Here is a 21,796-nt window from a genome sequence, read left to right as displayed (position 1 = left end):
TAAATGAACGTTGTCACTGTTGCGTCGAGTAATGATTGAAGTTTCTCGCAGGAATCAGGTTTTAATCGTTATCGTTATTCGGGCTAGAATGGGCACTATCTTAGTTACTCCAATTCATCAAAATCAAACTCTGAATTTGTTGGCTGAGTTCCCTCTCACTTATCCTGTCTTCTCATACCTCAGTAAAGTCTGTACTGTGGTCACGCATGGACGACATGAATCCTTTTTTTCAGAAATTCAAAAGACGATAAGCCCCTCTGGCAAATGGGTATTTGGACTAGTAAATCCTTTACTTTGCAAATTTGTATACGAAACAACCGGTTCATGTTTGTGACTTTCAAACTTTGCAAATTTGTATACAGATTCGGTATATGTGAGTGGCTGAGGTTGTTGTCAAAGGCGTGACACAGTTATAATGCTCACCCATCCTCCTGACGTTTTCGGACGATATCTCTGGCGAGACATCTGTCAACTCCAAGAAATTACTAGCATAAGTACTGAAACTCAAATGAATATTACCAAGACATAATGCAAAATATAATTTCCAAGTGCTCCTTTCACAAACACAGCTCTTAATAGTCTTAAAATGTTATAGAGACAATTCTTAACTGTTTGTGTTTGTAATTCGACAGAAAATTTGAAAAATAATTGCATTATGAGCGAATGAAGATCCTTACCAATCAAATATCCACTGGCCTTGGTTGACGAAAGGTGCATTAAAGAACACTAACAAGTGTCAAGTAACAAGTTTTCATCTGCACTATAGTCGAGGAAAAAGAAACCAAGGCGTTACATTCTCGCTATTGAAAAACCACTAGACAAAGTTTTTTCTTCTATTTTTATTTAAAGTTGGTACAATTTCGAGCCATGCTTACTCAAGCTAATTAAAACCAACTAATTTAAATTACCAACGCTAAGTATAATGTAAATCAAATATAACCGATGTTGCATACGTATTCCTTGTCCTTGTACAAGACTACAAGTACAATTGAATGACGTAAATTCTGAGACTTTTTTCTTGAATATTTGTTAGTAGAGGAATACTTTATCTCGTTTGGAACTGAGTTCCATAATTGGCTACATCTGTATGATACGGTATTAAATCCATATATTGTGTAATGCGGCTCCGCTGTTTTGAATTGGGAGTTCCTTAATATCTTGTACAATATGGGCATTCATTTATAGAAAATATTACAACCATAAAAGGTGGATTCAACCCGTTAAATGTTTCATAAATTTCTATCGCAAGATATTGTAAATTTTTCTTATGAGAAGTTATTGTTTTATTCTTTATTAAAAGTTGTTCAAAAGTTGATTCATAATCATCATGAGCTATTCTTGTTGCTCTTTCATGATTCAGATGAAAGTGAAAAGACAACTTGAAGTTTCTAAATATATTTCTGTGCTCAAGTGCTCAAAACGCATATTTTACTTTCTTATGTTTTGGCGGTGCCAGCCAATACGCTCTGAGGGGGGGGGGGGGGGGGGTTGAACAAAACAAAATATTTTAGACAACGCCCCTTTTAGCACCAGAAAACGCCCTTTTACTAACAAGTAACGCAATTTCTACCTGAAGGGAACGCCCATGACTCACTTTTGGCTTTTGAAAGGCAGTTTCAAAATCATAGGATTACATCGCAAAAAGTACGTTGCAAATGGACGAAATGCAAAATTGATCTCGCCGAGAACTGGTGGGGGGGGGGGAGGCGGGGGACGCGCCGCTACTGGGCAAAATTTTTGCAAATTTTTGCAAAAGGATTTGTAAATTTATTGAATTTGTGGAGATCATTTGTTTATTAATGTTTGAAGCCCGTAAACATGGATGCTACACTTTTTATAGCTTTCAAATCCTATTAGCCTTTTATCCCTTTGTAGAAGAGTTTAATTTAAAAAAAACTATTTGACTTTATTAGATTTGAAGAGACATTTGACTTATAAGTCGCTTTCTAAAATATGCTAGAGTACTTTTACAAAGAACTGATTGAATCAACTAAAAAAATCTCAACTTTATTTTGCTTTATTTTGTGGCACTGATTATATAAATACTAAAATATCAAAATAATAATTTCAATTCATCATTTTCTAAATATTTTCTTTAGCCATAGCTTTAGCAGGTACCAAATAAATTGCTGAAAATTAAACTATACTAAAAAATTGTATTTCATTATTTTCTAGTCATATTGCAGTCTTTGTAATACGACTTATAATATGGATTATAAAATACTTGAAATTGTGAATTGTCAAAGTCTAAATCTGAACAACCTTTTTTGGGGTACAAAAAGTGATTGTGGCTTTGAAAAGCAAACATTCTACATCATACTTAAAGCTTTTTCGTCTGACACTCCTCTTTAGAATAAGAGCCTTTATTCTGAAGTTTTCTACTCCGAGTAGTGTGAGACGAAAAAGCTTATCTTTTAATATGATATAAAATGTTTGCTTTTTTCAAAGCCATTTTCAAAACCTAAATTGCGATATCCCTTCAACTCATTTACAAAAGCAATACTTTCGAACATGAGGATAGGTTTTCTCGACACATCTTGCCTGTGTGCCATATTTGTTTATCCTACTAATGTCACTTTTGACTTTCATGGTCCCATCTCCAAAATCAAGGACAATCGCCTCAAACTTACCACCACCTGGCTTCGTTATGAATGAAACTTCATAAAGTATGTCCTTGAAAACATCCTTGTGCCATTCAACTATTTTGCAAGTTGCGCATTTTTCGTCCGAATCAGAATAATAGTATCTTTGAATGCGTTTGTTTGGTATCTTTTTGCCTATGTGTGTTATCCGGTCCAACTCAAGCCGTGCGCACATTTTTACTAGATTTTCGTCTTGGCCAATGAGATCGTTCATATAGTCAACAGCTTTGGTTGCTACTTTGGTTGCGATAGGGTCGGATACACTCACCTCTTCAAATGTTAGACAAGGACACCATAATTCAGGGACGCCAATTTCTTCACATGACCGAGAAGCGTTCAAATGCGTGAATAAACTGTTTCCAAATTTGATGTCGGTTGGTAAGGAAGGGTAGCTCAGGATGTGCTTAAGAGTGGCGTATATATCAAAGTGTGACGTAAGCAAATGGCTATTGCGTTTCATGTTTACCAGCAGGTCAGGGTACTCTTTTGCTATCCTTTCCGGGAGAGTAATACTAAGAAATGGCAACCGTTCTTCGATTTTGCCTTGAATCGTTTCACGCAAAGGTCCATAACGGGCACCGTGGTCCCCTAGAACTACTAGGATCGTATCGTTTAGGAGACCTCGTCCTTTTGTTTGTGACAGAAGTTGAACTACATCCCCATCTGCTCGTTGAACCGAAAAGAAATTTCCGTGGACGAGTTTTGAAGTCATGATTAAGGTGAATTTTCTTTTCCCTGGGTGTGTCTTGTACAAGCTCATCATGTAGTCCATATTAATTCGATGAAGAGAGCGATCTCCTATGCAAAATTGCGTGTCAAGGTAGCCAATGCAGTGTGGCATCGCATCAATCCAATATGGTCTGCCGTAATGAACCGTAGGGGACTGTAAAAAGCCCCAAAACCGTAAGTTGAATGCCCCTATTGAGGGGTCGTCCTCTGCAAACTGAGTGATATATCCGTTTTGGTGAAGATCTTTAAATATGAAAGGCCAATCGTCAATATAGCCTGCTCCTTTTATATTTCTTCTCGCTTCAGGCAGGTCAGTAATTCTTTTACCCGTTAGCATGGCGATAAGTTGAGGCGACGTTGCGTCACCAACAACTGTCTGTGCTTTGAAAATTACAGTGTTCTTGTCCGATTTCATGAAACTCATCGACCTCTGCATCGACCGGTGAAAATTTGCATTTGACTGTGAGTCGAACATAACAAACGCGATGTTAGATTTGAGCCCCTTGCCTTTGTTTTTTGGATCAATTTTTGGTAATTTGTCCTCTGGAATTGGTGCTGCATATAAATGAAAGTCAACGTGGAAGGTATTGTTTCTGAACACAAATAGCACCTTGAAGCAGTCTTGTTTTACAGGCACTTCTGCCTTCACATCTAAAAAATAAAAATATTTTCTCAGAAAGGTGATCTCCAAATAAAGAGAAAATAGTTTGGTCATAAGCAAAACATCTCACAGGCGCATTGCATAATCACATAGGATCATTGCAGTGGATCACATAATTACCTAGGATCATTGCAGTGCATCACACAATCACCTATGTAGGATCATTGAAGATCATCACACAATCACCTATGTAGGATCATTGCAGTGCATCACATAATCACCTAGGATCTTTGCAGTGCATCACACAATCACCTAGGATCATTGCAGTACATCACATAATCACCTAGGATCATCGCAGTGCATCACACAATCACCTAGGATCATTGCAGTGCATCACACAATCAACCTTGATGGCAAGCATATTTTGTATTTCCTCTCAATTATTTACGGTAAAAAATTCATTAGCTTAAATTTGCCTTCATCATAAAGCAGCCAACTTTAAGTAAACTGATTACAATAATAGCAAATTACATTTTCATAGGCATTGAATGAAGAGAGCATCTAATTACCTTGATTCTGAGGTTCGATGAAGTAGAACTTTGCAGCTGTTGTATTACAGCTTGCCAACATGATCCGTTGATCATTAAGTTTTCCAGCATGGTTTTCGATTGTCAGACAAAGTCCAGTTGCTATGTGTTTTAGCGTACTATCATTTGCTATCGAAAATTGTGACTCGTTCGTTGAACACCTCTTCTCAATATCTACCTTACCATTGACTTTTGGTTCTGCAAAAAAAAACAAGAAAGTTTGTTTTATACGATAAAATTCAGTACTATCATTCCTGGTAAGTGTGCTTAAGATTGATATCATTTAAACTAGACCATCTGGTTTAGTAGCATTATGGAGAGGGGGACGGTTGCAGATGTTTTGTTGATTTCACCGGGCAGTCTGTTATTTAGGGGGAAGTGGGAGTTGTTAAATCGAGACCCATTATTACTATAGGATGTGGTCCTGGTGAGAAGATGTTGAAAAGAAAAAGACAAATAATCTGATTTACAGACAGATGAAGTACTGATGAAGATTGAAATTATAAAAGAAAAGCTAGCGCTATTTAATTTTCAACACGTGAGCATAACTTATACAGTGAAATATTTCCAAGTCTGCAAAATCAGTTGAATGTGCCATATATTCCCTGAGATGTGGCCATCGGAACATCTTGAGTTTATTGACGGGATTGTTATTTTGGCCTGGCTCATACTATTTAGTGCCAGGGCCAAATTTGTGCTTGAGGAAAAGCCTTGACACATGTTACCATATCTCTGGCAATTTTTAACAGATCTTTGCCACTCAGAAATATTTTATGCTGATCTTTATGATGTTCGTAATCCACAATGCTAAGAATATATTTTATGTGACGTCATCCCATTGCCACTTTACTGAAAAATACTGCGATTCTTTGAAGTAAGCATACCTGATATAAAGATGCAACTTTCTTTATGAAGAACATCTATCCGACCGTCAGATTTGAAATGGAAGAAATTCTGTGCTGTGCATGGCTTGTCAGTAACTCTCAATTTGTCAGTAATGTGCATATTCGCACCAAAACCGATGCAGCCCACCTGGTTCAATGCTGTCGAATTTTCATAAGAATTAATGCATCTTTTACTGTTATAGTTTGAAAGCAAATTAAAAAGTATATCAATGCCTGTATTTATAAAGAAATGAATTCCGTTTTAAGATTAAAATCAATCAAACACAGCAAATGTATGCCTTAAAAGAGTAAAACGCTTTAAACGATTACAAGAAATGACTGCAATAAGGAGAGAATCTGAAGGGCGTCGTAGTAAAAATTTTCTGCTCGCTCCACTAGGCCTCGTCTTTCGGTTGCGCCCCAGGGCCTCCAAAACCTCTCGGTGGTCCTGCATAAAACTGCATTGCCGCTCCTCTTTCTTTGGATATACCGGCCTGGATTTGTTTAATTATCGAAAACTAGTTATGCACTGGTTTTTGAATGATCGGATGTCTGTTTTTTTACTTTGATGGGTTGATTATAATTTTTTCATTGTGAAAGAAAATCATCGTTTCACTGGCGTCTTTTTCATGTGGCCTCAGTGCTTTTACTTTAGTGCTTATGTTGCTTTGTTGCGGTTACAGTGGACAGCAAGCAATCACAAACGTCACAAAAGTATGTTTTTAGAATTTTTGAATGTGGATACCATAACCTGAAGAAGATCATGAAATACCTCTACAACCGATCTTGCATTTTTAGAAGTAATTCATGCTACTATTTTAGATAATGTGGTAATAATTCATGGATTTAAGGATATATTTTTATGACGTCACACCTAGAACATGATTGATTCCAGCGATTGTACAACAAGGAGGCGTTTTCGGCACACAAGGCGGTCATTTTCATTGTAGCTTTCACCAAGGCGGTACTAGCTTTTGTTGCATCTCAAGGTGAACAAAGCAAGCAAATATTACCGCGATTGACCAGGCCAGTGCAACGCAGGACCAACTAGGCCACGGCCTAGAGCCAAGAGCATTGTGCCAGAGGGGTTTTGGGAATGTCACACCATACAAAATAGTAGCTTGCTAAGAAAATTATAAGTAAAAAATTTATTGCTTATTGTTTTCCGTTGCGGAACTTGTAAAGTTTTCTGACGTATTCTGAATGGGAAGGAAATTGATGTTGGATTTTTCTCCACATCCTAGTTGTTAATACCCTGGGTACCAGACTCACTATATAAAATAATAGAGTCTCTATTTTATTTTATACATAGTGAGTCTGGTACTCAGGGTAAGTTGTTAAATGGGAAGAACACAAGTTCATCTTCGATCTTCTCATCCCCTGAAGATAATTCTTCTTTTTCTAGTATACTTAATTCTCTTTCAGTCATAAAGTCTCACGCAGTCATAAAACTACCCTGGGTGCCAGAGCCTCAGAGAGTCAAAGGATGAAGAATGGGGGAAGGAATTGCGAAGGAGAATGGACGCATTTCCTTTCCCCCGTTCTTCATCCTTTGACTCTCTGAGGCTCTGGCACCCAGGGTATCATAAAGCATAAATGGCTTGGCTCTCTTCGCTTCACGAATTTCTTTATCTGCCGCATCTGCTCCAATTCGATATGTGGCACTCGAGATAATTTGTATCAGTCATAAGTCAAACACACAAATGTAGTTAGTCATTGGTCTTACGTTTCACACTAAATTTGTCATTATAGTCAGTAAGCAAAATAGTCAGTTAGTCACCTAGTAAAAACCACTTGTACCCTTTCATGTCTCGAAATAAAAAAGAATAAGACAATGGTAGTATCTGCATTAATTATTCAAAGATTTCTTTTATGCCTTTTGTGTTTGTCAAATTTCCCTAAGCTTTTGGAAGAAGCGTCAAAGGCAATTCAAATGAGCTCTTGGTCCCAGACAGACAGAATGCGACACAGACAGAATCCCGACACATAACGAGGGGTCAATCGACAACTGGTCCTGCTGGTTACCTGGCTTTAGAAGTTGCTTGCCACATTGTATTTTTAAGACCGCGGCGAAATCATACCAGTTGTTTTTTTCTGCGGCACAATCTATTAGCAAAAATAAAATGAGTTTCAGTACGATTAGGAGACTGAAGAGCTACGTTCGCAGTTCCAGGCCCTTGGGGTTTATTAGGCGATTTGCATGTTGTTGGTTGGTGAAAAGAACTTCTTTGATGGCATTGATCTTACTGAAGCAGCATTGAAATCGCCTTGAAAAAATCTACTAACTTTTCACAAGGCGTCAATAATTACATAGCTTCCGACGTTATCCAGATCACCCTAGCCTACCTAGACCACCCAGGTTCAGAGATTATGGCCTGAACTGAAGCAAATCCTTCAATGTTGCATAGCTAAAATTTATAGAAAAGACACCAGAAAATTAATTTTAACCATCAAATAGCTTTCAGCTTGTAGATATTCATTCGAAAATTGAGAGTTGGTGTCTGGAAGAACTACAGAATTAAGTACACTGGGGTCGCAAACGTATGGAAACGATGCTTACAATGGCTGCTCACAAAAGCCAAAGGCCTAAGTCGAGAAGTTTTGAAAACCAAGGTTAAGATGTAAGTGATTTAGGAGGTGACAAGAGCTTTTAAGTGAAAACAAGTTTCAATATTATTATACTGCTTTTGGGGAAAGAATCAGGGAAACATTGGACCAGTGCTTCAGAAAAGTTCTGGAAAACGTTATCAAAGGGATTATTAACCAATGCGATAAAATACAGGTAAAATTTATGAAGCATAAGATAATCAATCGAGACTTGAATCTGAACACGTGCACCTTTGTTGTCAATAATAGTAATAATGATAATAATAAAGTTCTGGAAAACGTTATCAAAGGGATTATGAACCAATGCGATAAAATACAGGCGAAATTTATGAAGCATAAGATAGCAATCTAAGCTTGAATCTGAACACGTGTACCTTTGTTGTCAATAATAATAATAATAATAATAATAATGGAAACATTTCATTTTCAATTCAACTTTAACTACAATTACAAATCTCACTATTACAAGGTAATTTGCAATTGGCTAGCCTGGTTTTACAAGAAAATACTATAACAATCGTAAGGTAAAAGGAAAAACTCAGAAAAAATAAAACAACCAAAGTTAAAAAGGATGTAATTCCGGATTTGTCCATGGCTTATCTTTGCAACAAAATATGAAGAACGTAGTACGGAAAACCCTCATTACAAGAGATACAAAAAATTGTTCTTAATAGCACAGCACATGTACTAAGGCGAGCACTTACCATATAAACTACTTATTGTTATACTTGTTGAATTTTTTTTATAAACAAATATCTATTTTTATACACAAATTTTTATATTTTCATATTTTTCATTTTTTTAAAACTCTTCCTAACACTACCCCGCATTATCCGCAATACAAAACTTTCAATTTCACTCACCCTAGGTCGCTGGGAGCGACCCGGTGTTTGATCTTACAAAATGCTAATCTAAAGAAAATACTTACAATAATAATAATACGTATAATGAAGGTATTTTATAGCGCCGTATTTTCCCAGGACTCATAGGCGCTTAACAACATAAAATTACATAAAAATGATAAACATAAAAATTTAGACTAAAGAGTATAATTTACATTAGTTGATGTAATATACATGATCTTATGCGCTTAACGAAATAACCATTACTGAAATTAATATAAGTTAACCTACAGAATATCATTTATATTGAAAGTCTCTTCACTATATTTGATATCTAGAGTAATCTTACCTAGGGTAATAGGATCTAAATAGGTTTTTTTAATGCCTGCTATAAAAATAAAAATATCACTGAGAAGCAGGGTTTTTTAAATGAAAATCTAGAGTTACACATTTTTCTCGGGAGCATAGTGTTGAAGGAACTACTATTGGTTCTTAAAAGTATAAACAAAATGTACATTAATCGCAGGGTACAGGTAGCTTGTGCCCCAGACCAGTGGCGTAGCAAGGGTTGAAAGATTGGAGGGGCAAAGAGGGAAGGCTTTGCCCCCGGGAAAATTTTTGCTGACCACACCCTTAAGAATTTGGGAAAACGCTCCTTTTTTCTAAATTTGCTTGGAAAAGCTATGGCAATTTTGCGCGGCAATGGTTGGCTAATCAAACACAATAACCGACACATATAGCTTTTTGTGGCTGATTCCTGTTCTATTTCTTCTATTTCTTTCGCAATTCATTATCGACTCAAAAATGATATAGCGACTATGAAGTTTCGTAAAAATTATATTTCCTCTACATCGAATATCTTCTATATTTATAATTTCTATTCCAATAGGTTGTTGTTCAATTTGAGCGCCATCTTTATTATCTTTTTTGTGTCTCATCATTTAAACTTTTGTTTGTTTTTTCTTTAAATTCTTTGTTCATTATTTAATGAACAGAACATTATTTGAACATTATCTAAAGTAAATTTTAGAACTGCGCTAATTTTTCTTTAGAACTGCGCAAAAAAACTGCATATTTTGTGTAGAACTGCACGTTTAAAAAAACCCTGAGGCTCTAGCTAATAATAATAATATCAGGTAAACAATTTCTAAAGCTGTCTTTTAGTGATCAACATAAATGGTTTGGGTGGAGAAACTTTCATTTCAAAGGCACAATAAAGGAAGAAAGTTTCAGTTTAATTTTTTACTGTTGTGTGCTTAGATAATGATCAAATCAGAGTTGAAGATAAAAAAGGCTTTAAAGTCAAATGAGGACTGACCCACTTTGTGAAGTTTTAAAGTCAAACATAACTGTTAAAATAGTATTCCCTCCTATAATTTCAAGCATCAAAAAAGCGACACTTCATGGTCATCTTTCGTAACTGCTCAGAAGACCATTTAAAGAATTATTTTGAGCTAGTGCATCAAATTTTCGCTGAATTTCTTCTCCAAAAACAGCAAACCAATCATTAAATATCCATCTGAAGTCGGTGTAATGGTAGCCTGCGCGCAGACTTACTGGTTTTCCCAAAGATCAATTTAGTTGAGTGGGAAAATTTTGGGTTTCTCTCTCAGTAGAGCAAACCTAAGTATTCCATTCAACTAAATTCATCTCTAGGAAAGCCAGTCGTGTCTGCGCACAGGCTAGTGGAATTGCGAATGCGTTTTCCCGCCAAAACCTATCGTTTCCGAGCCCCTTCACCTTGTAATTCTGTTTTTTAAATTGGTCAACATAGGCCCTTGGCCACGGCGAGCCTCCATTTTTACCTACCGTTTCCATATTTTTGTGACCCCAGTGTTCACTGAGTCCCAGAAAATGTTTTCGCCTGACTGACAAAACTACATCCAAGGCCTACACTTGCACCTAACCATAGAGTGTTCCTGCTAAAGTTCACGATTGTGCTGGAAACTTGAGAATACGTCAGTGTTCTAGCAGGGTTATATGCGCGTGTGTACCATAGAGTGGTGTGTACCTACTCCTCGTAACTAATTGCTTCGGACAAACCACTTACGCTTTATTTTCTAAACAATGGAGCCGCGAGCTGGTCTCCCCAACAAGGAAGCAAAACTAGATCAGCATTAATACGGTCAGCATATTAATAATGTAATGAAGTGTTTGATTGCGATACTGACAAATTGAATTTCGATGCATTTTCTATTACTGCAATCCTCTCAAAAAATTTATGAAATTCCAACCCTGTTTTTCTAGCCTGCTTGCAGACTCTACGGAGGAGAAGAACTCTACGAATGGTCTTTTCTCCTCCATAGAGTTTGCACGCAGGCTATGTTTTTCCTAGACGTGAAAGTATCTTACTTAAAGACCAGTGGCGGGGTGGCTATGTTTTTCCTGGGGTGGCCAAGTCGATTTTTGCACCCTATCTTATATAAAAGCACGTGTTTCTGGAAGAGAAATTTTTGCAACTTGAATTCAAAATCTTATAAATAAGTTTTGATTGAAAATGCGAGTATAAGTGGAAAAATTCAGAGTAACATAACGTAGAACAAATTTTTGTTTGGGGCTCCTTAGTTTTTTAGCTAAAAGTTACCTTAGTCCATTATGCCACTGCTTATGGGGGATTTTATCAGCCTAGTGTTGTAAAGTACTGCGTAGCGGCGTGCGCAGCGGATTGCAGCTCAGCACGTCGGCGGTGATTATATTAGATTGGAGTAGGGAGTAGGAACACGCGGTGTTGTAAAGTGATTGCAGTTATAAATATATAAAAAGGTTTTGTTGATAATATGCAAAGGGTGTTTTCTCTCTCAATTCTCTGCGTAGCCCGGTCCACGGTTTAAAGTTTATAACATATGGCGCCCAATGTGGGGCAGGGCAGATAAAATTTGAGGATTTAGCGAGAACGATGGCAACGGAAGGCCACGAAGGTCAACAAATGGAACGATTGAAGGTAATACGTAGGGAAAATCGTGCAGTCGTTACGAAGCTGCAGAGGGAAGCTGAAAGAGTATTTCACGAGCAAGATGGCTCAGAGGTTACTGAAGTGGCTGCAAGGCTAGAATCGTTAGCTGTCACGTTGACAGGTAAGCATGCCTATTTACGTAAACTGGACGAGGACATTTGAACAATTGCGAAACGGACGAGGTCGAACAAGAAATTATAGAAAGGGCAGAATGGGATACAAAGATAAACGAATGTCTAAGCAAAATCAAGTTGTTTAATAAAGACAGGCAGGGGATCCGTCCAGTAAGAGGAGTGCCACTAGAAAATGGAGAAGTGTCACCGACGACTAGCAGAAATTATGTTACAGAGACACTTGGCTCAGTGCATTCTCCATTACGACAAAGCAGTGTTTTACATGGAAGCGCAGTAGGTAGTTCTGTGGGAGTTAGACTACCTAAGATTTCGTTGCCAAAATTTAAAGGTGATGTAACCAAATTCACGTCGTTTTGGCAGAGTTTTGAGTGCTCGGTGCACTTAAACGACTCGGTATCCACAGTTAACAAGTTAAATTACTTGCTGAGCTTATTGGAAGGGCCGGCCTACAAGGCGGTCGAGGGATTATAGTTGACAGAAGAAAACTATCCACATGCAGGACATATACTGAAAACAAGATTTGGAGGAAAGCAGCAAATCGTCAATTCACATATGCAGTCATTATTGAAGCTGCAGTCATTGCCGAATGAAAACACCGAACAGCTTCGTAGAATTTATGACGAAATAAATGTCCACGTTAGAGGGCTAGAAACTCTGGGAATGCCGTCCGAAAGTTACAGGAGCTTGCTTATCCCTTTGATCATGTCGCGAATGCCGAAGGAGATTACTGTTCAAATTGCGCGTAAAACGTCGGAGGAAATCTGGCAAATTGATGAAATTCTGAAGATACTGCAAGGAGAAATCGAAGCCCGAGAAATTGGAGCGAAAATAGCTGCAAGCGAAAACAATACGGAACGAAAGGAAACTTACGAACGAGCAAGGGCAAGAATCAGCGACACCACGAAAACGTTCATTCCCAAAACCGAAAATGATCGCGAAAATGTAACTTGTTTCTTTTGTAAGAAAGGACACTGGGCCTCAGAGTGCACTGAAATAAAAGACGCGAAGAAGAGAAAGGAATTTATTATCGGTGCACGACGATGTTTTCGTTGCTTGAAGGTGGGGCATCGAGCAAATGAAAAGCCTTGGAAACCATTTGTACGAAATAGGGTCAGTCAAATAAGGCAAATAACAACCAAGGAGAGTTGGTTTTTTTGCCCGGGAAATTTAAAACCTGCAGACATTCCATCAAGAGGTAAAAACATGCAAAATTTGGGCGCTGATTCTTTTTGGTGGGAGGGTCCTATGTTTCTGAAGTATCCCCCACGAAATGGCCTAAAAACGAAATCATGTCGGAATCAGAGAACACCATTGCCATGAATGAAAAAACATGTAGTCCGCCAGTAATAACGCATACAGTTCTCAATAAGTCTTACGAAGACACAGTGTTTATTAATTCAGAAACTGTAGAGTTTAATCGGTTTTCGTCTAGAATGAAGTTGTTAAGATCTGTGGCATGGGTATTTCGGTTCATTGCTAACATTAAGGCAAGAATTAAGAAGTTTGAACCAGAGGTAAGTAGTCAAGTAACGACAGAAGAAATAGAGAAGGCTGAAAATTATGTTCTGAAAGTCGTTCAAGGTAAGGCTTTTGCTAAGGAAATTGAATGTCTTGTGAAAAAAGGGTTTCAAAGTTACCTTTGATTAATCAGTTCAATCTGTTTATTGATGAGGAACAAATATTACGTTGCAAGTCACGCCTTGGCAATGCAGCTTTCACAGATGTGGAGAAAAAGCCTATTATTTTGCCATCAAAATGTTACTATTCTGAACTTGTAGTGCATGAAGCACACTTGAAGGTATTTCATAATGGCATTGGAGAGACGCTAAGTTGTATGAGGGAACGTTATTGGATATTAAGAGGCAGAGAGATAGCCAAGAAGATATTAAGAAGGTGCATACCGTGTAAAAGAATTGAAGGACTGCCATTTAAATGTAATATCACTCCAGACCTTCCCGAATTTAGAGCAGATGATAGTCCACCATTTAGTAACACAGGAGTTGATTTCGCGGGTCCACTTTATGTAAAGGGCGTAGACAAAAATGAAGAGAAATGTTGCGTATGCTTGTTCACATGCGCTTCGACCAGAGCGGTTCATTTAGAGTTGATAGAATCTTTAGATGTGCCTTCATTTATTCGTGCCTTTCGTAGGTTTTGTGCTAGAAGAGGTGTACCTGGATTAATCATGAGTGATAATGCCAAGACGTATAAGGCAATGTCAAAGGAAGTAAAGAAACTATTTCATTCCCCCAAGCTATATGAGCATCTCACAAGTCGATGTGTCAGGTGGAAACTTATCGTAGAAAAATGTCCATGGATAGGTGGTTGGTGGGAGAGATTAGTTAGAAGCGTGAAGCGTTGTTTGATCAAGAATATAGGACACGCATTCCTAAGTTTTCAGGAATTAAACACCATTTTAGTTGAAATAGAAGCTGTCATAAATTCAAGGCCACTTACCTATATGCATGATGATTTAAGGGGAATATCGTATCCTTTGACACCGTCGCAACTTGTAAATGGAAGAAATTTAGCACAATCTTCTAACCATAGACATGCAGAAATCCTTAGCACATACGAAGCCTTGTCCAACAGAGCAAGGTACCATCATAAATTGTTAGCAAGATTCAATCAGCGTTGGAAAAAGGAATATATTGTAGGACTTATGGAAGTCTTTAAATCGAAACAGATTCCTAACAGTATTTCTATATCTACAGGAGATGTAGTTCTATTGAAGAATGAGCAGACAAAAAGGTGCTTTTGGAAAATGGGAAAAATTACAGAATTGTTGCCAGGAAAAGACGGGTATGTAAGAGCGGCAAGGCTTGAGATCCCAACGGAAACAGGAGGTAAACGTGTATTTACTCGCTCAATTAAACATCTGATTCCATTAGAACTCCATGTAAGTAAAAACATCGAAGAGTCTTCTAACAACGAAGATACGCATTAGCGCAAGATCAGCGAATTGCCGCAAAAGGACACGCAGACTCTCGATAGGCCAAGGCGCAATGCTGCAATAATAGGAGAACTGAACCGACGTTATAAAGTTTTGTAGATTTATATCGCATTTATACTGCTTTGTTATGTTATGTTGATATTTCTTATTGCAACAAGCTGTTATTAAATTTGAACTATATCGTGTAATTTAGATCACAATAGGCGATCAACCCCCGGGAGTGTGTTGTAAAGTACTGCGTAGCGGCGTGCGCAGCGGATTGCAGCTCAGCACGTCGGCGGTGATTAGATTGGAGTAGGGAGTAGGGAGTAGGAACACGCGGTGTTGTAAAGTGATTGCAGTTATAAATATATAAAAAGGTTTTGTTGATAATATGCAAAGGGTGTTTTCTCTCTCAATTCTCTGCGTAGCCCGGTCCACGGTTTAGAGTTTATAACACCTAGTGTTTATGATGCATGATATACAAACATGGTTCAAGTTTGTTATTTTTTAGTAGTTATTAAATAGTAGTTCTTTCAACAGCAAAGATAATCAAGTTTATTCACATAGGAGGACCTCCCAAAAATTTAACAAATTACTATACCGCTCAGAATAGACACTTAGACGATGCTCAGAAAAAACATCGATTTTGATTTCTAGAACAAATTTTGGAGGGGAGGATTCATGCGTCGGGAAAAGAATGAAAGGGTGACTTTTGGTTCGCATCGATGTTAATAACAAGAAGTTGCTGTATTGATTGCCAGGGTGGATTCCATATACTTAGGCCAAAAGATCTTCGGCGTACACTCAGGTTTTTTGGCTTTCTGAGTGCAAACTAATAGAAAACATTTTTGGCATACGTAAAATTTTCGTTATTCTGCGTGCTAAACATGAAGCCACAAATCAGGGCCTATTTTAGTGTGCAGTATTACACACTTTGTGCAGTATTAATTTAAAAACGTGCAGTATTGATTTCCAAAATGTGCAGTATTGAATTTTGGGATTTGTGAAAATGTCTTTTTGCGGCTATCCCAGATTCCTGCTTTGTTCACAAAATGTGAATTTTCCTCGTCAGTTCGATATAGAGTTCATGTATTGTAATTCTCGTATAACCATCGGAAAGACTCTCTTATCAAAACTTAAAACAAAGCGAAATGCCAAGAACCAAAAACAAAACATCTACTTGTGAATGTCAGAATTGCTGTAAATTTCGTAATTTGATCTTGTCGAAAATAAAACATTCAGTAATAATTTATCAGTTGCCCTAACATGCTCTGGGCATCTAGCAGAAGTTCACTTAACTTAACTAAAAGAAAGACAAAGAGCCGAATAAAACTTTTTTGTTGTACTGTCCGGACAAAACATGAGATAGTTAGTAACTCCGTTTACAAGAGATAAATTAGTATGTTTCTATTCAGGTTTTGTAGCTACTTTTCGTTTTGTTGCTGTTTTGAAATGTCATTGTTGATTGTGTATATTATCGTCTGTCTGTTTGTGATTTCTGCGTCATGGCGTATACACATCTTCAAAATGCCATTTCCTCGCTACACTTGCATGGCCAACATACCTGGGGTTTGCATGGGTTTGCACTGATTGCAACAAAAAATTTCCTATAAAAAATATGATTATAAATGTGCAGTATTGAAAATTTCTTAAAATAGGCCCTGCCACAAATGTTGATTGGGTCATGGCAACGTAACGTGCTTACTAGATTGTAGAATCACACGTTTTATTAGATTGTTCACAGCAAGTTACAGCAAAGTGTTCTACCCGTGTACGATCAATTTTGATGTTCCTAGCCAAACATTACAAGCAAACAATTGTGGCGCCCTCTTATCTCCATTTGCGCCCATATTCAGGGGGGCCATGCACCCCCTGGCCCCCCTCCTACCACGCCACTGTTAAAGGCCCACTTTCAACAAACAAGAAGCCTCTAAAAAGAAATTCTTTGCGACACTCCATTACAAATTGCAAGCAACTAGCGAGGAAGATAATTGCAAACAAAAGTATAATGATCACTATTGTTTTTGAATAAAGTGCAAATATGACTGAAACACGTTTCACGTTGCTTTGTCAATTTCCACGCAAATACTTTTTGAAAATATTTTTACTACCTGCTGGAATTTCTGGTAACTTCTTCTAGAGCCAATTTGGCTTACGATGCCATCCAGCTTTAAAATTCGTATTCAACACTACTCTTTTCGCATTGAGGTATGGAATCATAGTTTTCATACTTCAACTTCTATTTTTCTTTCTGGATTTCTTCTAATAACTAACGATCTAATTCTAATAACTCACTAATAAGATCTACAAATGATTAAATTGGTTTCTAAACATACCTTCTTTCAGTTCCAATTTTTTCAAGGATTTAGTGAAAGAAACCCATTCATAAAAATCAAGCCAAAAATCGTAGTATCTATCGATCCAAATAACAGCTGCACCTTTAACATTCTTGACATCGAACTTGATCAAGTCATCTTCAATTCTACTGAGTACTGTTCCATTGCACTTCAATTTGGGCAGCTTTTTCACGAATTGTGTGACGACGGGGTTGAACGGGTCAACCTTGGGTACTTCACAGGCGGCCCGAGCAGTTGCTAGATCCTCTTTACTCAAACCATCTTTGCTCGATTCTGATTGTTCGGTAGTTTTTACATTGACTGTTGACGAAATAATAGACGATTTGCTAGACTCTTTTGGTCTGGTAGTTTGTGCTTTTGCTGTCGACGGAACAGCAGTCGATTCAGTGGATAGTTTGGGATCCGTAGCTTGTTTTTTCGTTGTTACATGAGTAGGTAAATTTTCTTTTGTCGTTCCAACTGTTTCACTTGTCGCTTGCGCTGATTCAGTTGTTGGTTCACTAGTGGCTGTTCTTCCGTTGTCCATATCATTTTGACTCTTACCGCTCAAGCTGACTCGTTCGAGAGGTTTTATTGCGTCCTCTTCTCCTTTCTCTACCGTATCATTTTTCTTGTGCCTCAGTACAAAATGATCTGGTGCACCTTTTCCCTTTTCCTTAACGTACGTATCAAATTTATCATTTTCAGTAGAGAAGTGATGTACTGCGACCAGCAAATCGCGCCTTAGAGTAAGCTGGTTGTCTTGTAGTGTTTTGAATTTTTGCTGCAATGCGGTCAGTCCGTTAATCAGATCTTTAATACTATAGCCAGTTCCTTCGTTGCTTTGATTATATGCAGTATAAATGTTTACCAACAAGATGCAAAACGCCGCTGTAATTGCTACAGTTTTCGACACGTATAGCAGACGCATCATTGCAGCTAACAAGAGCAAATGAAAAGAAATCGAGTGACTGCAACTTGAAGGGTCCGATACAGAGTAGTCACCATGGCAACAACACTGTGTTTGAGCTATTTCGACGCAGTCGGAGCTGAGGGGGCGAAATGAGCCTTTCCCATCCCAATAATTTTCATGCACATTTAGATGCCCCCGTAAAAAAAATAAAGCGAGAGTCAGTGTTGGATTAACATATGTGCAGCTTGCTTTAGAATTAAAAGCTTCGGTGTCCTTTTAAAAAAGGGTTATCCTCACTCCCTGAGCTGGAGGCAGACAACCACGATTCAAGAACGGAACACCATGACCTAATTTCGACATGTTTTTTGCAAAAGATGTTTTTAAGAAAGGGTTCGACATCATTTTAAATTGAAATCTTTTTCTTAAACTACAATTTGAGAACGGAACCTTATCAAAAAATCCGGCGTGGCAATTATGATGACAAATGGTGATCAGTAACTTCTTGCTTCCTTTCTAGAAAATAGCTGCTATTTTCGTTAAGTTTAAAACTGAACTGAAATCATCAAATATCAACAATAGTCAATTAGTGTTTAGAGAGTTACTGTGGGCAGTATTAAGAAAGGATCTCTCGAACTTTAATGAAAAGATAGATGTACTTTGAAAATTTACAGTCAAAATTGCTCTAAAAATTTAACGAATTTAGCCCTTAAAATCTTCAACAATAGATTTGCAAGATAGGGATATTTCTACAAAATATTTGCCGCAGGACAAAAGATAAACGGCTTCCCATTTTTCTTCTTTATTCATGCATTTTTGCATAGTAGAAAGAAGGACAAATTAAAGGGAATCTGGGTGGTTTCGAACTAAATCATTGTATTTTCTGTATTTATCCAGAAAACAGTCACAGTTTTAACTCGCATTCTGACATGAAGGGATAAGGGGCTATGAGTTTAATTCTCTACAATTTAAAGACTTTTCGAGCTTAAACTCCAGATTTAAAATGTTTATGAAATTATAATGGGACTTCATTAGGGCAAGCAGGGTTTACTTTAAGGAAATTTTATCTCTTATTCAAAGATTTTTAGCAATTTGGGTGTTGCCTTTTGAAAATTTTCATGACTACACCCATCAAACCAACCGTAGTATACGACGTTAGTGTCTTTGTGAAACTTTCGAATTACAACACCTCTCTTACGAGCTTTTACAAAAGATCTTAAGAAGGAAAAAGAGGCCGAGACTTAAAAATGTTTTCGAGAATAAAGATCTTAAAGTAGAAGATGCAGGACAAAAAACTTCGTAGCTTCTAGGTAGTAGAAAATTTTCTAAAGAGATTTAATAGAATATAGTTATTGATACTGTTATGTCCTAAATGATTGCTAGTGTATAATTATTGCTACTATCATTTTAATGCTCTTAAATAGGCTTTTTGTGTCTACATGTGTTGCTGCAATCATTATTTTTCAATAACATTTCTCTTGAATGTGGTTTTATCACTGCACAGTATCACAGTATCACAAATTTGAGCTTATCACTGCACAGTGACGATTTATCAATGCATGTAAGCGATAAAGCTAATCAGAACTTAGATAAATCGAGCTCATTGGTCAATTGATCGATGAATACGCCTCAATCGTACTTGCATTTTACAGAATTTTGCATACTTTCAGCAGCTTTGTGAGGTTTATTGAAAGTTGATGCTATAAACCAAATTGACCTTGCCAATATTACCGGTCTTTGTAATATACATGTTATTAATATTATAGCAAATTCCTGTATACTCTTAAATTTAATTTATTTTGAAAATTTATTTCGTGACATTGGATTCTCGTCTTCGTATTGTTTTGTTCCTGTATACCTTTCATTTTAAAATCTGATTGCAAGATTCACAGAATCCGGCGGACAGCCTATCCTACGGCTCTTCCTTCTCACACTTTATTAATATTTGTTCTGTTCTTTTAATAAAAAGTATGTAGATGTGTCTCAGAGATTCAGAGTCATTTGGCTCTATACGTCTTTATTGTAAAAAACTTTAAAGTTGCAGAGGTTCAATTTGCAGGAAGCCTGGCAAGCGACGTTATAGCGGAACGGAGGAAAGGATAATTGGCTACAAAAGCAACCGAATACCCAACAAAGCGCGCAATGTAGAAATAGACTTACAGAAACTGTTGTCAAAACCTTAAGCCACAGCTCTTGTGAATAACGACCACTGTTCAATGATAATTATGAAGACAATTCAAACGATGAGATGTTAGCAAATTTGGGGATTATTACTGACAGTTGCATTGTGATCATAACAATAGGCTATCTGCCTCAAAGAGAACGAGCTAGAATAACACAGACACTAAACTCGTTTCTAAGGTAGATTTGCACCTAGGATTTTAAAACAGGTGATCTTAAACATGTTCAGGTGTAACATTAACAGGTAGACTCGAAGTGCCGAGCAGCAATGTTAAAATGTTAGAGCAAATATGAGCAGAAAAATTATCATACAGGGATATGATATTGATCTTAACCCTTAGAATAATAGTTTTGAGCTATTATAATTTAAAAGTTAAAAAGTTGAATGCTGAAGCATAACTTTCAAAGAAATGCTGCGATACTTTCTTATAGAAGGCTCCCTATTAAAAATCACAGTAATCATGATGTTTTACTTGTTGCTTAAAAGTTCAAGCAGTTTTAAAATATGTTTTTAAACTGTGGTTAAAATTGCGATATAATCAAAGTCAAGGCACTTTAGCATAAATATTTGACTTAAAGGTAATGTGTCCACCTATAGCAAGCGACTCTGCGGGGGTTTTTAGAAACGTGATTTTTCATGTCATCGCCCCAGTCATTACGGTCGCTCTGTTTATCGATACTGCTGCGAGGTCAGCTTTTCATGTGAGCAGTTTTGCATCGCAAGAATACTAACCAATCGCAAACAGTTATTTTGATGGGTGGCTTGACAAGTTGGGTATACGCAGTCCTTTTATATGGACACATTACTTTTAACATATATCTCTGAGCTTTTAAGCATTTTTTATAGCATTACAGATTCCATCCCACCCCCACAACGATGTCCATTAGGACATGCTACTAACTTTACTTTACTTTCAAATTTTCATCTCTAAGCAGAATACTTTCATATTCAAACTGTGGTTGCAAGAGAAAGTATTTCTCAATCTCGATCTATCTGACCAAAAAACTAAAATCTTTCTTTGTAAAATCAAACCTTTTTTGCAATCGAAAAAGCTTGAGAAACAAGAACGTAACTGAAACTCTAAATGTGTGTCTATTATTGTCGGTCACATCTAATTGGTTTTTAAATTTTAAGGTGTTTCAATGTTATTTTAATGATTCGAACTAAAACACGTCATTGTTTTAAACCGATCCGATAGTTTGACAATGTCCAACATTAAACTTAACTGTACATACGAACAGTGTGATTTTGCTTCAAACTTCATAAATCAAGTCAAGGCAGAATACAGATCGCTATTATGCAGTCTTTAGAATTTATAGAAATCGAACTCATAAACAAATAGCACCAACAAGAGCAGAAATCACGTGCTAAGGGCATTCCACAATAACAGTCAATTCGTACCCAGGCCACAAAAGGAGATGGAATACGAAATACGCAATATCACGCAATAGGAA

General features: G+C 37.2%; 1 protein-coding gene across 1 annotated transcript; it reads right to left on the bottom strand.

The window, feature by feature from the left end:
• Positions 1-1,533: 1,533 nt before the first annotated feature.
• LOC135684209 (uncharacterized) lies at positions 1,534-21,695 on the bottom strand. The gene is made up of 4 exons (XM_065199661.2): positions 17,251-21,695; positions 5,444-5,602; positions 4,542-4,757; positions 1,534-4,022 (listed from the first exon to the last, which is right to left on the bottom strand). Exons 1-4 carry the CDS (start codon positions 18,182-18,184, stop codon positions 2,485-2,487), a joined length of 2,847 nt encoding a protein of 948 aa, XP_065055733.2. The 5' UTR covers positions 18,185-21,695; the 3' UTR covers positions 1,534-2,484.
• Positions 21,696-21,796: the final 101 nt, after the last annotated feature.

The sequence above is a fragment of the Rhopilema esculentum genome, unplaced genomic scaffold (genome assembly GCF_057945365.1).
Source record: "Rhopilema esculentum isolate cy_ngs unplaced genomic scaffold, ASM5794536v1 HiC_scaffold_37, whole genome shotgun sequence".
In the NCBI taxonomy this organism is placed as follows: domain Eukaryota; kingdom Metazoa; phylum Cnidaria; class Scyphozoa; order Rhizostomeae; family Rhizostomatidae; genus Rhopilema; species Rhopilema esculentum.
The sequence above is the reverse complement of the archived record's forward strand: the minus strand, read 5'-3'. Positions and strand labels throughout refer to the sequence as shown.